The 13,791-nt window shown below is 39.7% G+C and overlaps 1 protein-coding gene across 1 annotated transcript in view; it reads right to left on the minus strand.

The window, feature by feature from the left end:
- MARCHF1 (membrane associated ring-CH-type finger 1) overlaps positions 1 to 13,791 on the minus strand; it is a 472,347-nt gene that overhangs the window by 90,645 nt on the left and 367,911 nt on the right. Inside the window, exons 4-5 of the mRNA XM_068542410.1 lie at positions 2,980 to 3,059; positions 1,929 to 2,672 (exon numbers count right to left, since the gene is read on the minus strand). Coding sequence (XP_068398511.1) covers positions 1,929 to 2,672; positions 2,980 to 3,059 — 824 coding nt within the window. The remainder of the gene's footprint in view (positions 1 to 1,928; positions 2,673 to 2,979; positions 3,060 to 13,791) is intronic.

Consider the following 13,791-nt stretch of genomic DNA (forward strand, 5'->3'; position numbering starts at 1 on the left):
TGGGTGTATTTTGACAATAACCTACAGTAAGAAATGATAACTATAGGTCCATCGATCTCACTTTCATTAATAGAAGTCCATGTTAAATATTCTGTCTTTGAAAATGTTCCTCCAGAGCAGTGCTTTTAACTTCAGAGAGCCAGCCTCTATGACTTTAATTACAAGCATTACTTTTTTCTCCAATTACCGTTAAGCCTACAACTAGGTTCTCTGACTCTCTTTCATTAAATTATGTTGGAAGTAGATTTGGGGAATGACCACAGATGTTTGTGATTGGGGAGTTCTTCATCTAGACTAGAAATAGTGTTTTAGTCCATCCCCAGACATTGTAGCAAAGTCACACTTAAATCATAGTCAAAAGATTACAAGAAACTTACTCGTATTAGTGTCTAAGTCAAATGGTGTCACTTCTGTTTTAAACCACTTAGTGTGTTTTACAGGGCCCTCTCCACTTCTCTAGCCTCAGCTCCACCACCTGCCCCCCCTCCTCCCCGCCGCCCCCCTCCCCCTCCCCCCCCCCCCCCCCCCCCCGCAGTAGCATCCGGCTCTCAGTTCCCTGGAACCCTACTGGCACGCTGCCTGGACGGCCTTCCCTGCTCTTTCCTTGATCAATTCCTGTCATGCTTGAGCCTCAGTCAGCTTGTCACTTCCTTAAGAGAGTCCTTCTCTGATCTCCCGGCATAGGTAAACCTTCCTCATTATATGCTCCTACATTCCTTATCACAATTGTAACTAACTGTGAAATAGCTTTCGTGTCTGTTATTCCCATCCGATTGTAAGCTCTAGATGTCAGAGACCCTACAAATCTTAGGCACTGTAATATTTTCAGTGCCTGATGCATTACAAATGCCTGAGTGAATAAATGAACGAACATTTTATGAATGACTATTTCATAAAACTTTCAGAGAAACAAACCATTATAATATTATTTACATCCAGAGCTTAATTCTCCTTCTCGTCCTGCCCTGAATGAACATAGGAAGTGTTCTCTGGGTCACGTGATTCACACGAAACACACATACATGTTTTATAAAATAACTTCAACTTTCATAAAAATAAGCCCCCAAAACCAAGCATTATGCAACGAAAACATCACTTACTCCCAAACAGAATCCAAGCAACGTAAATGATTGGGTATAATAGGAAAATCCAAAATATTTGTTTTGTTTAACATTGTCTTATTTGTGCATACTAGCCTGGAGAGTCACATCATTCTTTTAAATTTTAGGTTATTTTGAAAATTGTATCCAGTCGGGTAAAAAGTGCAAACAAGCAGTCTCAGAGCTATGAACTGTCTACCCATTGAAACCTTGTAGTACACAATTATCACCAAAGTTAATGTGGTCTCCTTCCCCGAAGGCCCCAGCAACCCCGCAGATAGGTCCATGACTTGTTTCTGTGCCCTTTCAGTCTCGAGTTACCCTGCTGAGTCATAACTGGAGAACAAATTAGCACCAACTGCAGAGGAATTTTTTCTGGTACAAAAATCTGACCTTAAACCCCCCAAGCCCTGAATATCCTCTGTCAGAGCACTAACAGTTCACCAGATCTGCATTGAAGAGTCTGAAGTTTCACGCTCTCACTCATGTTTCCTCCACAGTTCTTGTCTTACCGAGAGTAGGGACAGGACGCAATTGGTTTGTCAGTCTTTTGACCAGGACAAGTCATTATTCAGTTAAAAGAAGGGGGAGGGGAAAATCTAACTGTATTCTGGAACAGCTTTCAAACCCACGGATACTTGTGCATTGTTCTTCCCATCGCTTTGCTCGTTTTATCACCCTATATCCAATTGGACAAATAACAGTATGGATAAAGGTTATGTTTTGAGGGTAGGTGACACACACACAAACACACACACACACACACGTAACTCACAGCAGGAGGAGATATATTCGGCTGTAATCAAGTCTTTCTCTGGAGTGACTGACCTGCATGCTTTTAAATGATCAGACCCATCATGGTAGGTGGCAGGAGGCTTCTGAAGGAATCCTGCGGGCTCCACAGTCTTGCCACCTTCTTTGACTGCCAGCATTTCAGTGCTGGAATCTGTCTCTGAAAATATTCTCTTGATTGTTTCATCTTGCCCAAGCCTGGGCAAGAGCTGAGGATCCCTGCGGTGGTACCTGCCTCTGCTTTCCTCATGCTTCCTTGAGGGTCTCTTAATGTCAGAGGACCGTCTTGGCAGGGAAACACTGCATCCTTGGTATGTTGTGCCTTTTCCTCTGTGGAGATTTAAAGAGTAGCTCTCACACTCGGTCAGCTCCGGGCGCTTTTTACCTTCGGATCCCAAATGTACTGGATGGATTTCATTAGGAGCGGAAGACTCATCCAAGTTTCCACTTCGTTTCTTATTTTGCCTTCTCCGAGACAGGCAGAACTTCACCTGGGCTCTCCTTTTTGCCTGAATCCAATGACTCTCATCGGTGGAAGATGAATCTGAAGAATCTGTGTCAGTCTCACTCCATCGGTGGCTGGGGATTTGGAGGTGAAAATCCCTTCTTCTCCCTTTCACTTGTTCTTCTGTGTGCTTGTACCTCAGAGCAGCCCTCCTCCTCCTCCTAGGCCTCTGTTTTACTGATTTCTTACCAGACTCCTTCCTAGCAGGGCTCAGCACCACGACCGGGGTGCTTTGCTCAAGTGAGGCTTCTGACATGTCATGTAAGATGGCAGATCTAGACAAAGCAGCAGGTGAAGGATGGAGAATGGGGATGGGGAGGAAAGCCATGGAAATGGGAATGGAGAGGAAAGCCATGGGAAAACAGAGAGAGAGCAAGCGATGAAAATGATAGCACGGACCCGAAGTTGGTAAATAAAGATCAAATGAGGGAAATGCACTAAGGGAGAAAAATTAGGCTGGTCTAAATTACCCACGGACAATGTAAGGCAGAGGCAAGAGTCACACAGTCTCAGCACACACAGCAAGAGTACAAAGCACTGGTCTCAAAAAACACCAAACGGGATCATTCGCTAGGCACTTACCTGCAGATGTCCTGAGTGGACGGACAGACAGACAACCTTGACTGGCTCCTGGGAGCTGTTCCTGTGGTCGGGCTGCTCGCCTGGAGAAACAAGTTAGATAATTTGGCATCTTGGTTAAGGTAATACATGGTCGATATCTTGCTTTTTTTCCACATATTTAAAAAATTACAACAAATGCGGCTGCCGGTCATGTTGCTCGTAAGGCAGCTCACAGGATATAGGAAGTCGGAGGGCCGGTTTTGCAAAAGTAAAACTGATTTGAGGAACTTGGAACAGCTGAGATGCTGTACCACTTTGCTGTTTCTTCATTTGTGAGAGAGGAAGATGATTCCAGAAGTTTCTATTCTATTTACTGTAAACTTTTGAGGGGGAATGGCTCAATTTGCCTTGGGAACAAATAGGCAACCCCTGAATAGCCTATGATAGAAAGGACACAATGTCTATTATGTGACAAGGGTGATAATAATCCGGGAAGCTTAAATAATCAAATAGCCCTTAGATTGCTAGATACTGCCTGGGGTTAACCTTGTCACTTTAAGGCCCCATGAGATGATATATTTAAAAACACTTCATAATATTTAAAAGCCTGCAGTGATTATTATTATTTCATCATTGACACTAATAAAATCTATCCATTGCAACATTATTGAACCTTCATATCTTTTAACCTAAGAGAGCCTGAAATTATGCAGATTGTTGGCACAAATTTGAGTCCATTTCATGCAACTCCCACCTTTGAAACACAACATTTTCTTCACTATTTTGACTTATTCAACTGTTGTATTTAGTACAGACAATAATGACAAATCAAAAGCTAGACTGTATTGAGAATTTACTGCGCGTAAGGCACGGTGCTGTGGTTTATCTACTGTCCCTTTAATCCTTACAATAATCTCACAAAAGAGAGATAGTAATAACTAACAGTTTTGAGGGAATATTATGTGCCAAGCACTGTCCTAAGTAATTTTCATATGTTCATTCATTAATACTCACAAGAAACACATGTGGCACATACTAGACTTACTTCCATGTTACAGATGAGGAAACTGAGAAATCGGTGCTGTTCCTTGCTAGCAGGTGGTAGAGCAGGGCTTCGGGTTAGAAATCCTGCCCCTCCATCTGTTCTCATTCCCACCTAGAAAGGCACCCCTCTCCTTTACACAGAGGTAACGAGGGAGTCCCAGGTCCAGATTTAGGCCATTCTGACTGCACAGATGAAATTGCCACCAAGAAAATAATAGTAAAGGTAGAAAGATTAACCCCAAATTTCAAAGTAGTTCTAAAAATCTCCATATTAAAGTTATATACATAGAAATCAACTACAAGAAAAAAACTGCAAAAAAATTTTAAAAAACACATAAACATGTGGAGGCTACACAATATGCTACTAAACAACCAAGGTGTCACTGAAGAAATCAAAGAAGAAATAAAAAATACCTGGAGACCAATGAATATGGAAACACGGTCATCCAAAATCTCTGGGACTCAGCAAAAGCAGTTCTAAGAGGAAAGTTTATAGCAATACAAGCCTACCTCGGGAAACAAGAAAAACCTCAAGTAAACAACTTATCCTTACACCTAAAGGAACTAGATAAAGAACAAACAAAAGCCAAAGTTAGTAGAAGGAAAGATATAATAAAGATCAGAGCAGAAATAAACAAACTAGAGACTAAAAAAAAAAAAAAAAAAAAAAAGAACAGATCAATGAAACTAACAGCTGGTTCTTTGGAAAGATAAGCATAATTGATAAACCTTTAGCCAGACTCATCAAGAAAAAAAGAGAGAGGGCCCAAATCAATAAAATCAGAAATGGAAAAGGTAAATTACAACCAACCCCACAAAAATACAGAAGATCATAAGAGACTACTATGAACAACTATATGCCATTAAAATGGACAACCTAGAAGAAATGGGCAAATTCTTAGAAATGTACAATCTCCCAAGACTGAACCAGGAAGAAATAGAAAATATGAACAGACTGATTACCAGTAATGAAATTGAATCCGTAGTTTAAAAACGCCCAACAAACAAAAGTCGAGGACCAGATGGCTTCACAGGTGAATTCTACCAAACATTTAGAGAAGAGTTAATACCTATCCTTCTCAAACTATTCCAAAGAAATTGCAGGGGAGGGAACACTTTCAAACTCTTTCCATGAGGTCAGCCTCACCCTGATACATAAACCAGACAAAGATATTACACAAAAAAGAAAATTCAGGCCAATATCACTGATGAGAATAGATGCAAAAATCCTCAGCAACAACACTAGCAAACTGAATCCAACAGTACATTAAAAGAACCATACACCATGATCAAGTGGGATTTGTCCCACGGATGCAAGGATTTTTCAATATCTGCAAATCAATCAATGTAATACACCACATTAACAAATTGAAGAATAAAAACCATATGATTATATCAATAGATGCAGAAAAGCTTTTGACAAAATTCAACATCCATTTATGACAAAAATTCTCCAGAAAATGGGTATAAATGGGAATATGAAGAATATGGGTATAAATGGGAATATGGCCTTCATGACATAATGAAGGCCATATATGACAAACCCATAGCTAACGTCACACTCAATGGTGAAAAGCTGAAAGCATTTCCTCTAAGATCAGGAACAAGACAAGGATGCCCACTCTTGTTATGTTTATTTAACATAGTTTTGGAAGTCCTAGCTTCTGCAATCAGAGAAAAAAATAATAAAAGGAATCCAAATTGAAAAGAAAGAAGTAATACTGTCACTGTTTGCAGATGACATGATACCATACATAGAAAATCCTAAAGACAACACCAGAAAACTAATAGAGCGAACCAATGAATTCAGTACAGTTTCAGGATACAAAATTAATATACAGAAATTGGTTGCATTTCTATATTAATAATGAACTATCAGAAGGAGAAATTAAGGAAACAATCCCATTTACCATCAACTTGAAAAGAATAAAAACTGGAATAAAACTACCTAGGAATAAAGCTACCTAAGGATGTAAAAGACCTGTACTTGGAAAACTATAAGACACTGATGAAAGAAATTAGGACGACACAAACTGATGAAAGAAATACCACGTTCATGTATTGGAAGAATTAATATTGTTAAGATGACCATATTACCCAAGGCAATCTACAGATTCAGTGCAATCCCTATCAAAATACCAAGGTTATTTTTCACAGAACAGGAACAAATAACTTTACAATGTGTGTGGAACCACAAAAGACCCCCTATAGACAATAATGTCTTCAGAAACAAGAACAGAGCTGGAGGAATTAGGTTTCCTGACTTCAGACTATACTACAAAGCTACAGTAATCAAAATAGTATGGTACTGGTACAAAAACAGAAACATAGATCAATGGAATAGAATAGAGAGTCCAGAAATAAACCCATGCACTAATGATCAATTAACCTATGACAAAAGAGTCAAGAATATACAGTGGAGAAAAGACAGTCTCTTCAATAAGTGGTGCTGGGAAAACTGGACAGCTACACATAAAGAATGAAATTAGAACATTTCCTCACACCATATACAAAAAAAAAAAAACTAAACTCAAAAAACCCTCAAAATGGATTAAAGGCCCAAACGTAAGACATAAACCATAAAACTCCTAGAGGAAAACATAGAACACTCTTTGACATAAATTGTAATAGTATGTTTTTTTAATGTGTCTCCTAAAGCAAAGGAAATAAAAGCAAAAATAAACAAATGGGACCTAATTAAACTTAAAAGCTTTTGCAGAGCAAAGGAAACCATAAGCAAACAAAAAGACAACCTACTGAATGGGAGAAGATATTTGCCAATGATATGACCGATAAGGGGTTGATATGAAACATATATAAACAGCTCATATAACTCAACATCAAAAAACAAACAACCTGATTATAAAAATGGACAGAGGACCTGAATAGACATTTTTCTAAAGAGGACGTTCAGATGGCCAACAGACACATGAAAAGATGCTCAACATCACTAATCATCAGGGAAATGCAAATCAAAACCGCAATGGTGTATCACCTCACACATAGCAAGATTACTATAATCAAAAAGAAAACAAAAGGCAAGTTTTGGAGAGGATGTGGAAAAAAGGGAACAATCCTACACATTGCAGCCACTGTGGAAAACTGTATGGAGGTTTCTCAAAACACTAAAAATAGAATTACCACACATGAGCCAGCAATTCCACTCTTGGGCATACATCTGAAAAAAACAAAAACACTAATTCGAAGAGATACATGCACCCCAGTGTTCACAGTGGCATTATTTACAATTGCCAAGATATGGAAGCAACCTAAGTGTCCATCAACAGATGAATGGATAAAGAAGATAATATTCAATGGAATATTACTCAGTCATAAAAGAAAAAAATTTTCCATTTGCAAAAACATGGGTGGACTTGGAGGGTATTATGCTAAGTGAAATAAGTCAGACAGAGAAAGATAAATACTGTATGATATCACTTCTATGCAGAATCTGAAAAATAAAACAAACTGGTGAATATAACAAAAAAGAAACAGACTCAGATATAAAACAAACCAGTGGTTACCAGTGGGGAGAGGGAACAGGCGAGGGACAAGATAGGGGCAGGGGATTAATAGGTACAAACTACTATGTATAAAGTAAGTAAGCTACAAGGATATATTCCACAATGCAGGGAATACAGCCAATATTTTATAATAATTATAAATGGAGTGTAACTTTTAAAAATTGTGAATCACTATGTTGTACACCTGTAACTTACATAATATTGTACATCAAATATACTTCAATTTACAAAAAGCTAAAAAAAAAAAAAAGAAAAAGGTAAATGCAGATGATTGTGGGATCCAGAGGAAAAGAAACTAATTCTAACTCAAAAGGTTAGGAAAACTTCAAGAGGAGGTGTGGAAGGCTGAATAATACACCCCTTCACCCCAGCCAAGATGTCAACTTCTTAATCCCTGGAGTTTGTGAATCTGTATCCTTACATGACAAAAGGGACTTTGCAGAGGTGATTAAGTTAAAGACCTTGAGATGGGGAGATGGTCCTGCATTATCCAGGTGGGCCAGGTGTAATCAGGAGAATGCTTCTAAGAGGGAGGCAATAGAGTTAGGGTCAGAGAGAGAAGACGTAAGGATGGGAGCAGAGGTTGGAGAGAGGGGAGATGCTACACTTCTGCCTTTGAAGATAGAGGGAGGGGGCTCTGAGTGAAGGAATGCAGGCAGCCTCTAGAAGCTGGAAAAGGCTAGAAAATAAGCTCTCCCTAGAGGGCCCAGAAAAAATGCAGTCTTGCTTATATCTGGATTGTATCCCAGTGAGACCCATGTTTGACTTCTGACCTCTAGAACTATGATACGTTTGTGTTGTTTTAAGACAAGTTTGTGGTAATTTGTTATAGCGGTCACAGGAAACTAATATAGGAGGTAACATTTTAGCTAAGCTTAAAAGGAAAGAAGGAGTTATTAACAAAGAGATTAAAAATATTCTAGGCAGGGGAAGCAGTGTCCTGATAGGGAAGGATGGCATGCTCAATGTGTTCTAACAAACTGATCTACATCTGTGCACTTCTTTTTTAAAAATTTATTTTACTGAAGTATAGTTGACTTAAAATGTGTTAATTTCTGCTGTACAGCAAAGTGATTCAGATATACATATATATTCTTTTTTATGTTCTTTTCCATTATGATTTATTGCGGGGTATGGAATATAGTTCCCTGTGCTATATGGTAGGACTTTGTTGTTTACCCATCCTATATATAATAGTTTGCATCTGCTAATCCCAAACTCTGAATCCTTCCCTCCTTCACCCCCCTCTCCCTTGGCAACCACAGGTCTGTTCTCTATGTCTGAGTCTGTTTCTGTTTCATAGATAAGTTCATTTGTGTCATATTTGAGATTCTATATATATGTGATATTATATGGTATTTGTCTTTCTCTTTCTGACTTCACTTAGTATGATAATCTCTAGGTCCACCCATGTTGCTGCAAATGGCACTATTTCATTCTTTTTTATGGCTGAGCAGTATTCCACTGTATATATGGTACCACATCTTCTTGATCCAATCATCTGTCGATGGACATTTAGGCTGTTTCCACGTCTTGGCTACTGTGAATAGTGCTGCTATGAACATAGGGGTGCATATATCTTTTTGAATTAGCATTTTGCCTGGATATATGCCCAGGAGAGGGATTGCTGGATCATATAGTAACTCTATTTTTAGATTTTGAGGAACTTCCATACTGTTCTCCCTAGTGGCTGCACCAATTTACATTCTTACCAACAGCAAGGGAGGGTTCCCTTTTCTCCACACCCTCTCCAGCATTTGTTATTTGTAACATCTGCACCCTTCTGACTTCTAACTTTCTGAGTCTTTTCTGTCAACCCATGAACGTGGTGTATTTTTAAAGTCTTGAACATCATCTTTGGACACCAGTCCGTGTTTTATTATCTCCTTCAATATTTGTATTAAAACTCACTTATTTCAAGGCTTCTAATTTAGATCAACTTCATATCTACCCATCAAAAGCATAGCCAGTTTTTGTAAAAATAGAAGCATTTCTGTACTCGACGCAGTGAGCAGTAAGTTTTGCCAGATTGTGTACTGTTTATTCCACGTACACCCATTGAGGTTCATAGGAAGCTGTGCATACAGCAGGCACTGAATAAAGGCCACATGTGTGAAGTTTGCTTCTCATTCTGTTTTTAAAAAAGCAATGCACCAAATGCAAAACAGATAGCTAGTGGGAAGCAGCCGCATAGCCCAGGGAGATCAGCTCGGTGCTTTGTGACCACCTAGAGGGGTGGGATGGGGAGGGTGGGAGGGAGATGCAAGAGGGAGGAGATATGCGGATATATGTATATGTATAGCTGATTCACTTTATGATACAGCAGAAACTAACACACCATTGTAAAGCAATTATACTCCAATAAAGACGTCAAAAAAAAAAAGTAATGCAGCCCCAAAATGACCTTCAGTCACTGATGATGTGACTATGAATGTGAACCACAATATGATGAGCATCATAATGGGTATCCATGGCTACTTAATGGTGTGTTAAAACCAATTCCATGGGGCTTCCCTGATGGCGCAGTGGTTGAGGGTCTGCCTGCCAATGCAGGCGACACGGGTTCGAGCCCTGGTCTGGGAAGATCCCACATGCCGCGGAGCAACTAGGCCCGTGAGCCACAGTTACTGAGCCTGCGCGTCTGGAGCCTGTGCTCCGCAACAAGAGAGGCCGCGACAGTGAGAGGCCCGCGCACCGCGATGAAGAGTGGCCCCCGCTTGCCGCAACTAGAGAAAGCCCTCGCACAGAAACGAAGGCCCAGCACAGCCAAAAATAAAATAAATAAATAAATAAAAATTAAAAAAAAAAATAAGAATCACATATAGTACTGAGTATTTATATTAAAAAAAAAAAAAAAAAAAAAAAACAATTCCATGAAGTTGCACAGGCAAAGGTGCTGCAATAGACATCATCATGATAAAACAAATTTTATAACCTCACAGGTCTGGGCAAATGCATATTCTGCAATGGGAAGGTGATTTATCAATTAATAATAACACAGAACATTAAAAAACGTGCAGCTTTCCTTTGGAGAGAGTTTTGGTCCACCATGACACTGAATCAAATAACATTTATATCTATAACCCTGAAGGATTTTGAAGGGGACTGAAACTGTTCCTTGTGGCCCCTCAAGAGTCTTCAAATAGTTCACATCCGGTTTTAGTCTATACGTATTGAGCGGGCAGTTGGGCTACTGCTGGAGCAGTTGCTGTCAGTGCCTCCCTGGGCCTTCGCCCTACCCTGAGTTCACTTGCCTGTGGACTGGTCCCCACTTGATTTCTCTGCCTGGGTCTCTCCTGGTACCACGTGCACTTGCTGGGCGGCACACAGGCACAGCCTGGGAGTGTGGGATAAGTTAAAGCCCTGGGGACAGTTCTTGGATTGGAGTCAGTGGATAAATGCCCTGGCTTATTCCACCTTCCCAGGGGCAGTTCTGAGGTGGCTACCAGAGTTTCTCAAAAGGTCCTGAGCTGGATCAAGGCCCGTTTGTTCAAGCTCAGGACATGGAAGCAACCTAAGAGTCCATTGACAGATGAATGGATAAAGAAGATGTGGCACATATATACAATGGAATATTACTCAGCCATAAAAAGAAACAAAATGGAGTTATTTGTAGTGAGGTAGATGGAGTTAGAGTCTGTCATACAGAGTGAAGTAAGTCAGAAAGAGAAAAACAAATACAGTATGCTAACACATATGTATGGAATCTAAGGGAAAAAAAAAAAAGGTCATGAAGAACCTAGTGGTAAGACGGGAATAAAGACACAGACCTACTAGAGAATGGACTTGAGGATATGGGGAGGGGTAGGGGTGAGATGTGACAGGGTGAGAGAGTGTCATGGACATATATACACTACCAAATGTAAAATAGATAGCTAGTGGGAAGCAGTCACATAGCACAGGGAGATCAGCTCGGTGCTTTGTGGCCAGCTAGAGGGGTGGGATAGGGAGGGAGGGAGGGACGGAGATGCAAGAGGGAAGAAATATGGGAACATATGTATATGTATAACTGATTCACTTTGTTATAAAGCAGAAACTAACACACCATTGTAAAGCAATTATACTCCAATAAAGATGTTAAAAAAACAAAACAAAACAAAAAAAAACACACTCTTTATTGGCATTTCCCCTTTCTCTTACTTTTTTCATGCCTTGCGTGCTTCCCAGAAAAACTACCTGCACCTGACAGAGACAGCATCTAAATTGAATGGAATCTATTTGACCAGCTGATTGATATGAAATTAATCTTAGCTGTGTCACTTTTGATTCATTTGCTCAGCAAACATGAATAAAGATCTATCATATAATCAACACAATGCTGAGTTCTGGGAATAAAGAAATGGGTGGCATCCTGACAGGGCTTCTTGTTTAGTGGAGAAGAGGTGTAAGTGAAGAGGCAATTTTAACACAGTCTAGGGTATCCTGATAGTATAGTAGCGGGAGTTCTGATGAAGGAAGGGCACCTAATGGAGGGTGGAGCAGAGATTTAAAGGAAGTGTCCCAGAGAAGAGAAAACCTCACCTCAAAAGTGTGGTGTGTGTCATGTGGGTGAGGACCGTCCAGAGGGGGAGAAGGGTGTGTCAGAGCAGAGTGGGGAGACCATGGCTTGTTTTGGGAACCACAGAGAGTTTGGTAATGGCCGGAGAGAAGGTGGTGAGGGAGATAGGAAGTGATACAAAGTCAGGAGAAAGAAGTAGATGGAGGTTTTATATGCCACGTTGAAATGCATTGGTTGTATCCTCAAATAAATGGAAAGTCACTGAGATAATCAGCAGCAAATGGAAATGATTAAATTTGGGCACTAGAAAGCTCACTTTGGCAGCTGAGCATTGGAAGGTCCAGAACCGACTATAAATAGGGAGAAGAATTAGGATTTGTTATATCCAGGATACAGCGGGAAAGGAGGAAAGGAAAAGTTTAAGCAATACCATCCCAACTGGTTGTTTTATTTTTAAATATGATAAAAATTATTTGAAAGATCAGCTGAAAAAAGTAACATGGGGAAACATCTAAGAGAATCTTTAATAAGAGCTAAGTGAAATCAGAGTACTTTTACCAAATAGCAAACATAGTGTGAAGCTTCAGAAATAAGAATATGTGGGTGGCAAAGATACATCATTAAAATAGAAATGTATTTATCTATATATCTATCTTTCTATACCTTAGTACATAATAAAGTTGCATTTCAACTTCTCGGTGGGAAAAGGCTAGGTTATTAAATAAATAGCATGGGCAAAAATGACTATAGTCATTTAAAGCTTGATCCCTTCCTTACCATTTACACTAAAGTTTATGTGAATGAAAGACTTAAATGTAGTAAAATAAACGATAAAAGTATGAGAAGGAAACATAACTGATATGATATAATATTGTGGAAGGGAATATTTCTCTTAGGATGATATGGAACAAAAATCTCATACAGGAAAAGACAGATTATCATAATAATTTAAAAAATTAAAACTTCTAATTTATAAAAAGGAAGCACATATACCTACACACCAATACTACCCCAGACAAAAGTCAAAGCCATAAATAATGCCACATTTCATAACATATATGAAAGCCAAACAGCTAATTTTCCTAGTATTCAGAGCTCTATTACAGATCAAGAAAAATAAAATTGATTGTTCTTAGAGGCAAAGGAGTAAAACAGGTAGGTGACAGAGAAGGAATTCCACATTCGCAGAAGAAATTCCAAAAGCCTTGTGTAAAAAGATGCTCGATCTCAGTAAGCAAAGAAATGCTGATTCCGCTAACAATGGTATTTACTTTCACTTATAAGATCAGCACATTCAGGGGCTTCCCTGGTGGCGCAGTGGTTGAGAATCTGCCTGCCAATGCAGGGGACACGGGTTCGCGCCCTGGTCTGGGAAGATCCCACATGCCGCGGAGCAACTGGGCCCGTGAGCCACAACTGCTGAGCCTGCGCGTCTGGAGCCCGTGCTCCGCAACAAGAGAGGCCGCGATAGTGAGAGGGCCGCGCACCGCGATGAAGAGTGGCCCCTGCTTGCCGCAACTGGAGAAAGCCCACGCACAGAAACGAAGACCCAACACAGCCAAAAAATAAATAAATAAATAAATAAACCCAAAAGTTTAAAAAAAAAAAAGAAAAAGAGAAACTATTAAAAAAAAAAAAAAAAAAAAGATCAGCACATTCAAAAAAAATTGATAATACCCAGTGTACCTGAGGTGAGGGGACCAAGCATCACTAATGCATTGTTGAACTAATCATAAATTGGCATGACTAATTTGGAGGGCAATTTGG

This window comes from Eschrichtius robustus, chromosome 4 (genome assembly GCF_028021215.1).
Source record: "Eschrichtius robustus isolate mEscRob2 chromosome 4, mEscRob2.pri, whole genome shotgun sequence".
In the NCBI taxonomy this organism is placed as follows: Eukaryota; Metazoa; Chordata; class Mammalia; order Artiodactyla; family Eschrichtiidae; genus Eschrichtius; species Eschrichtius robustus.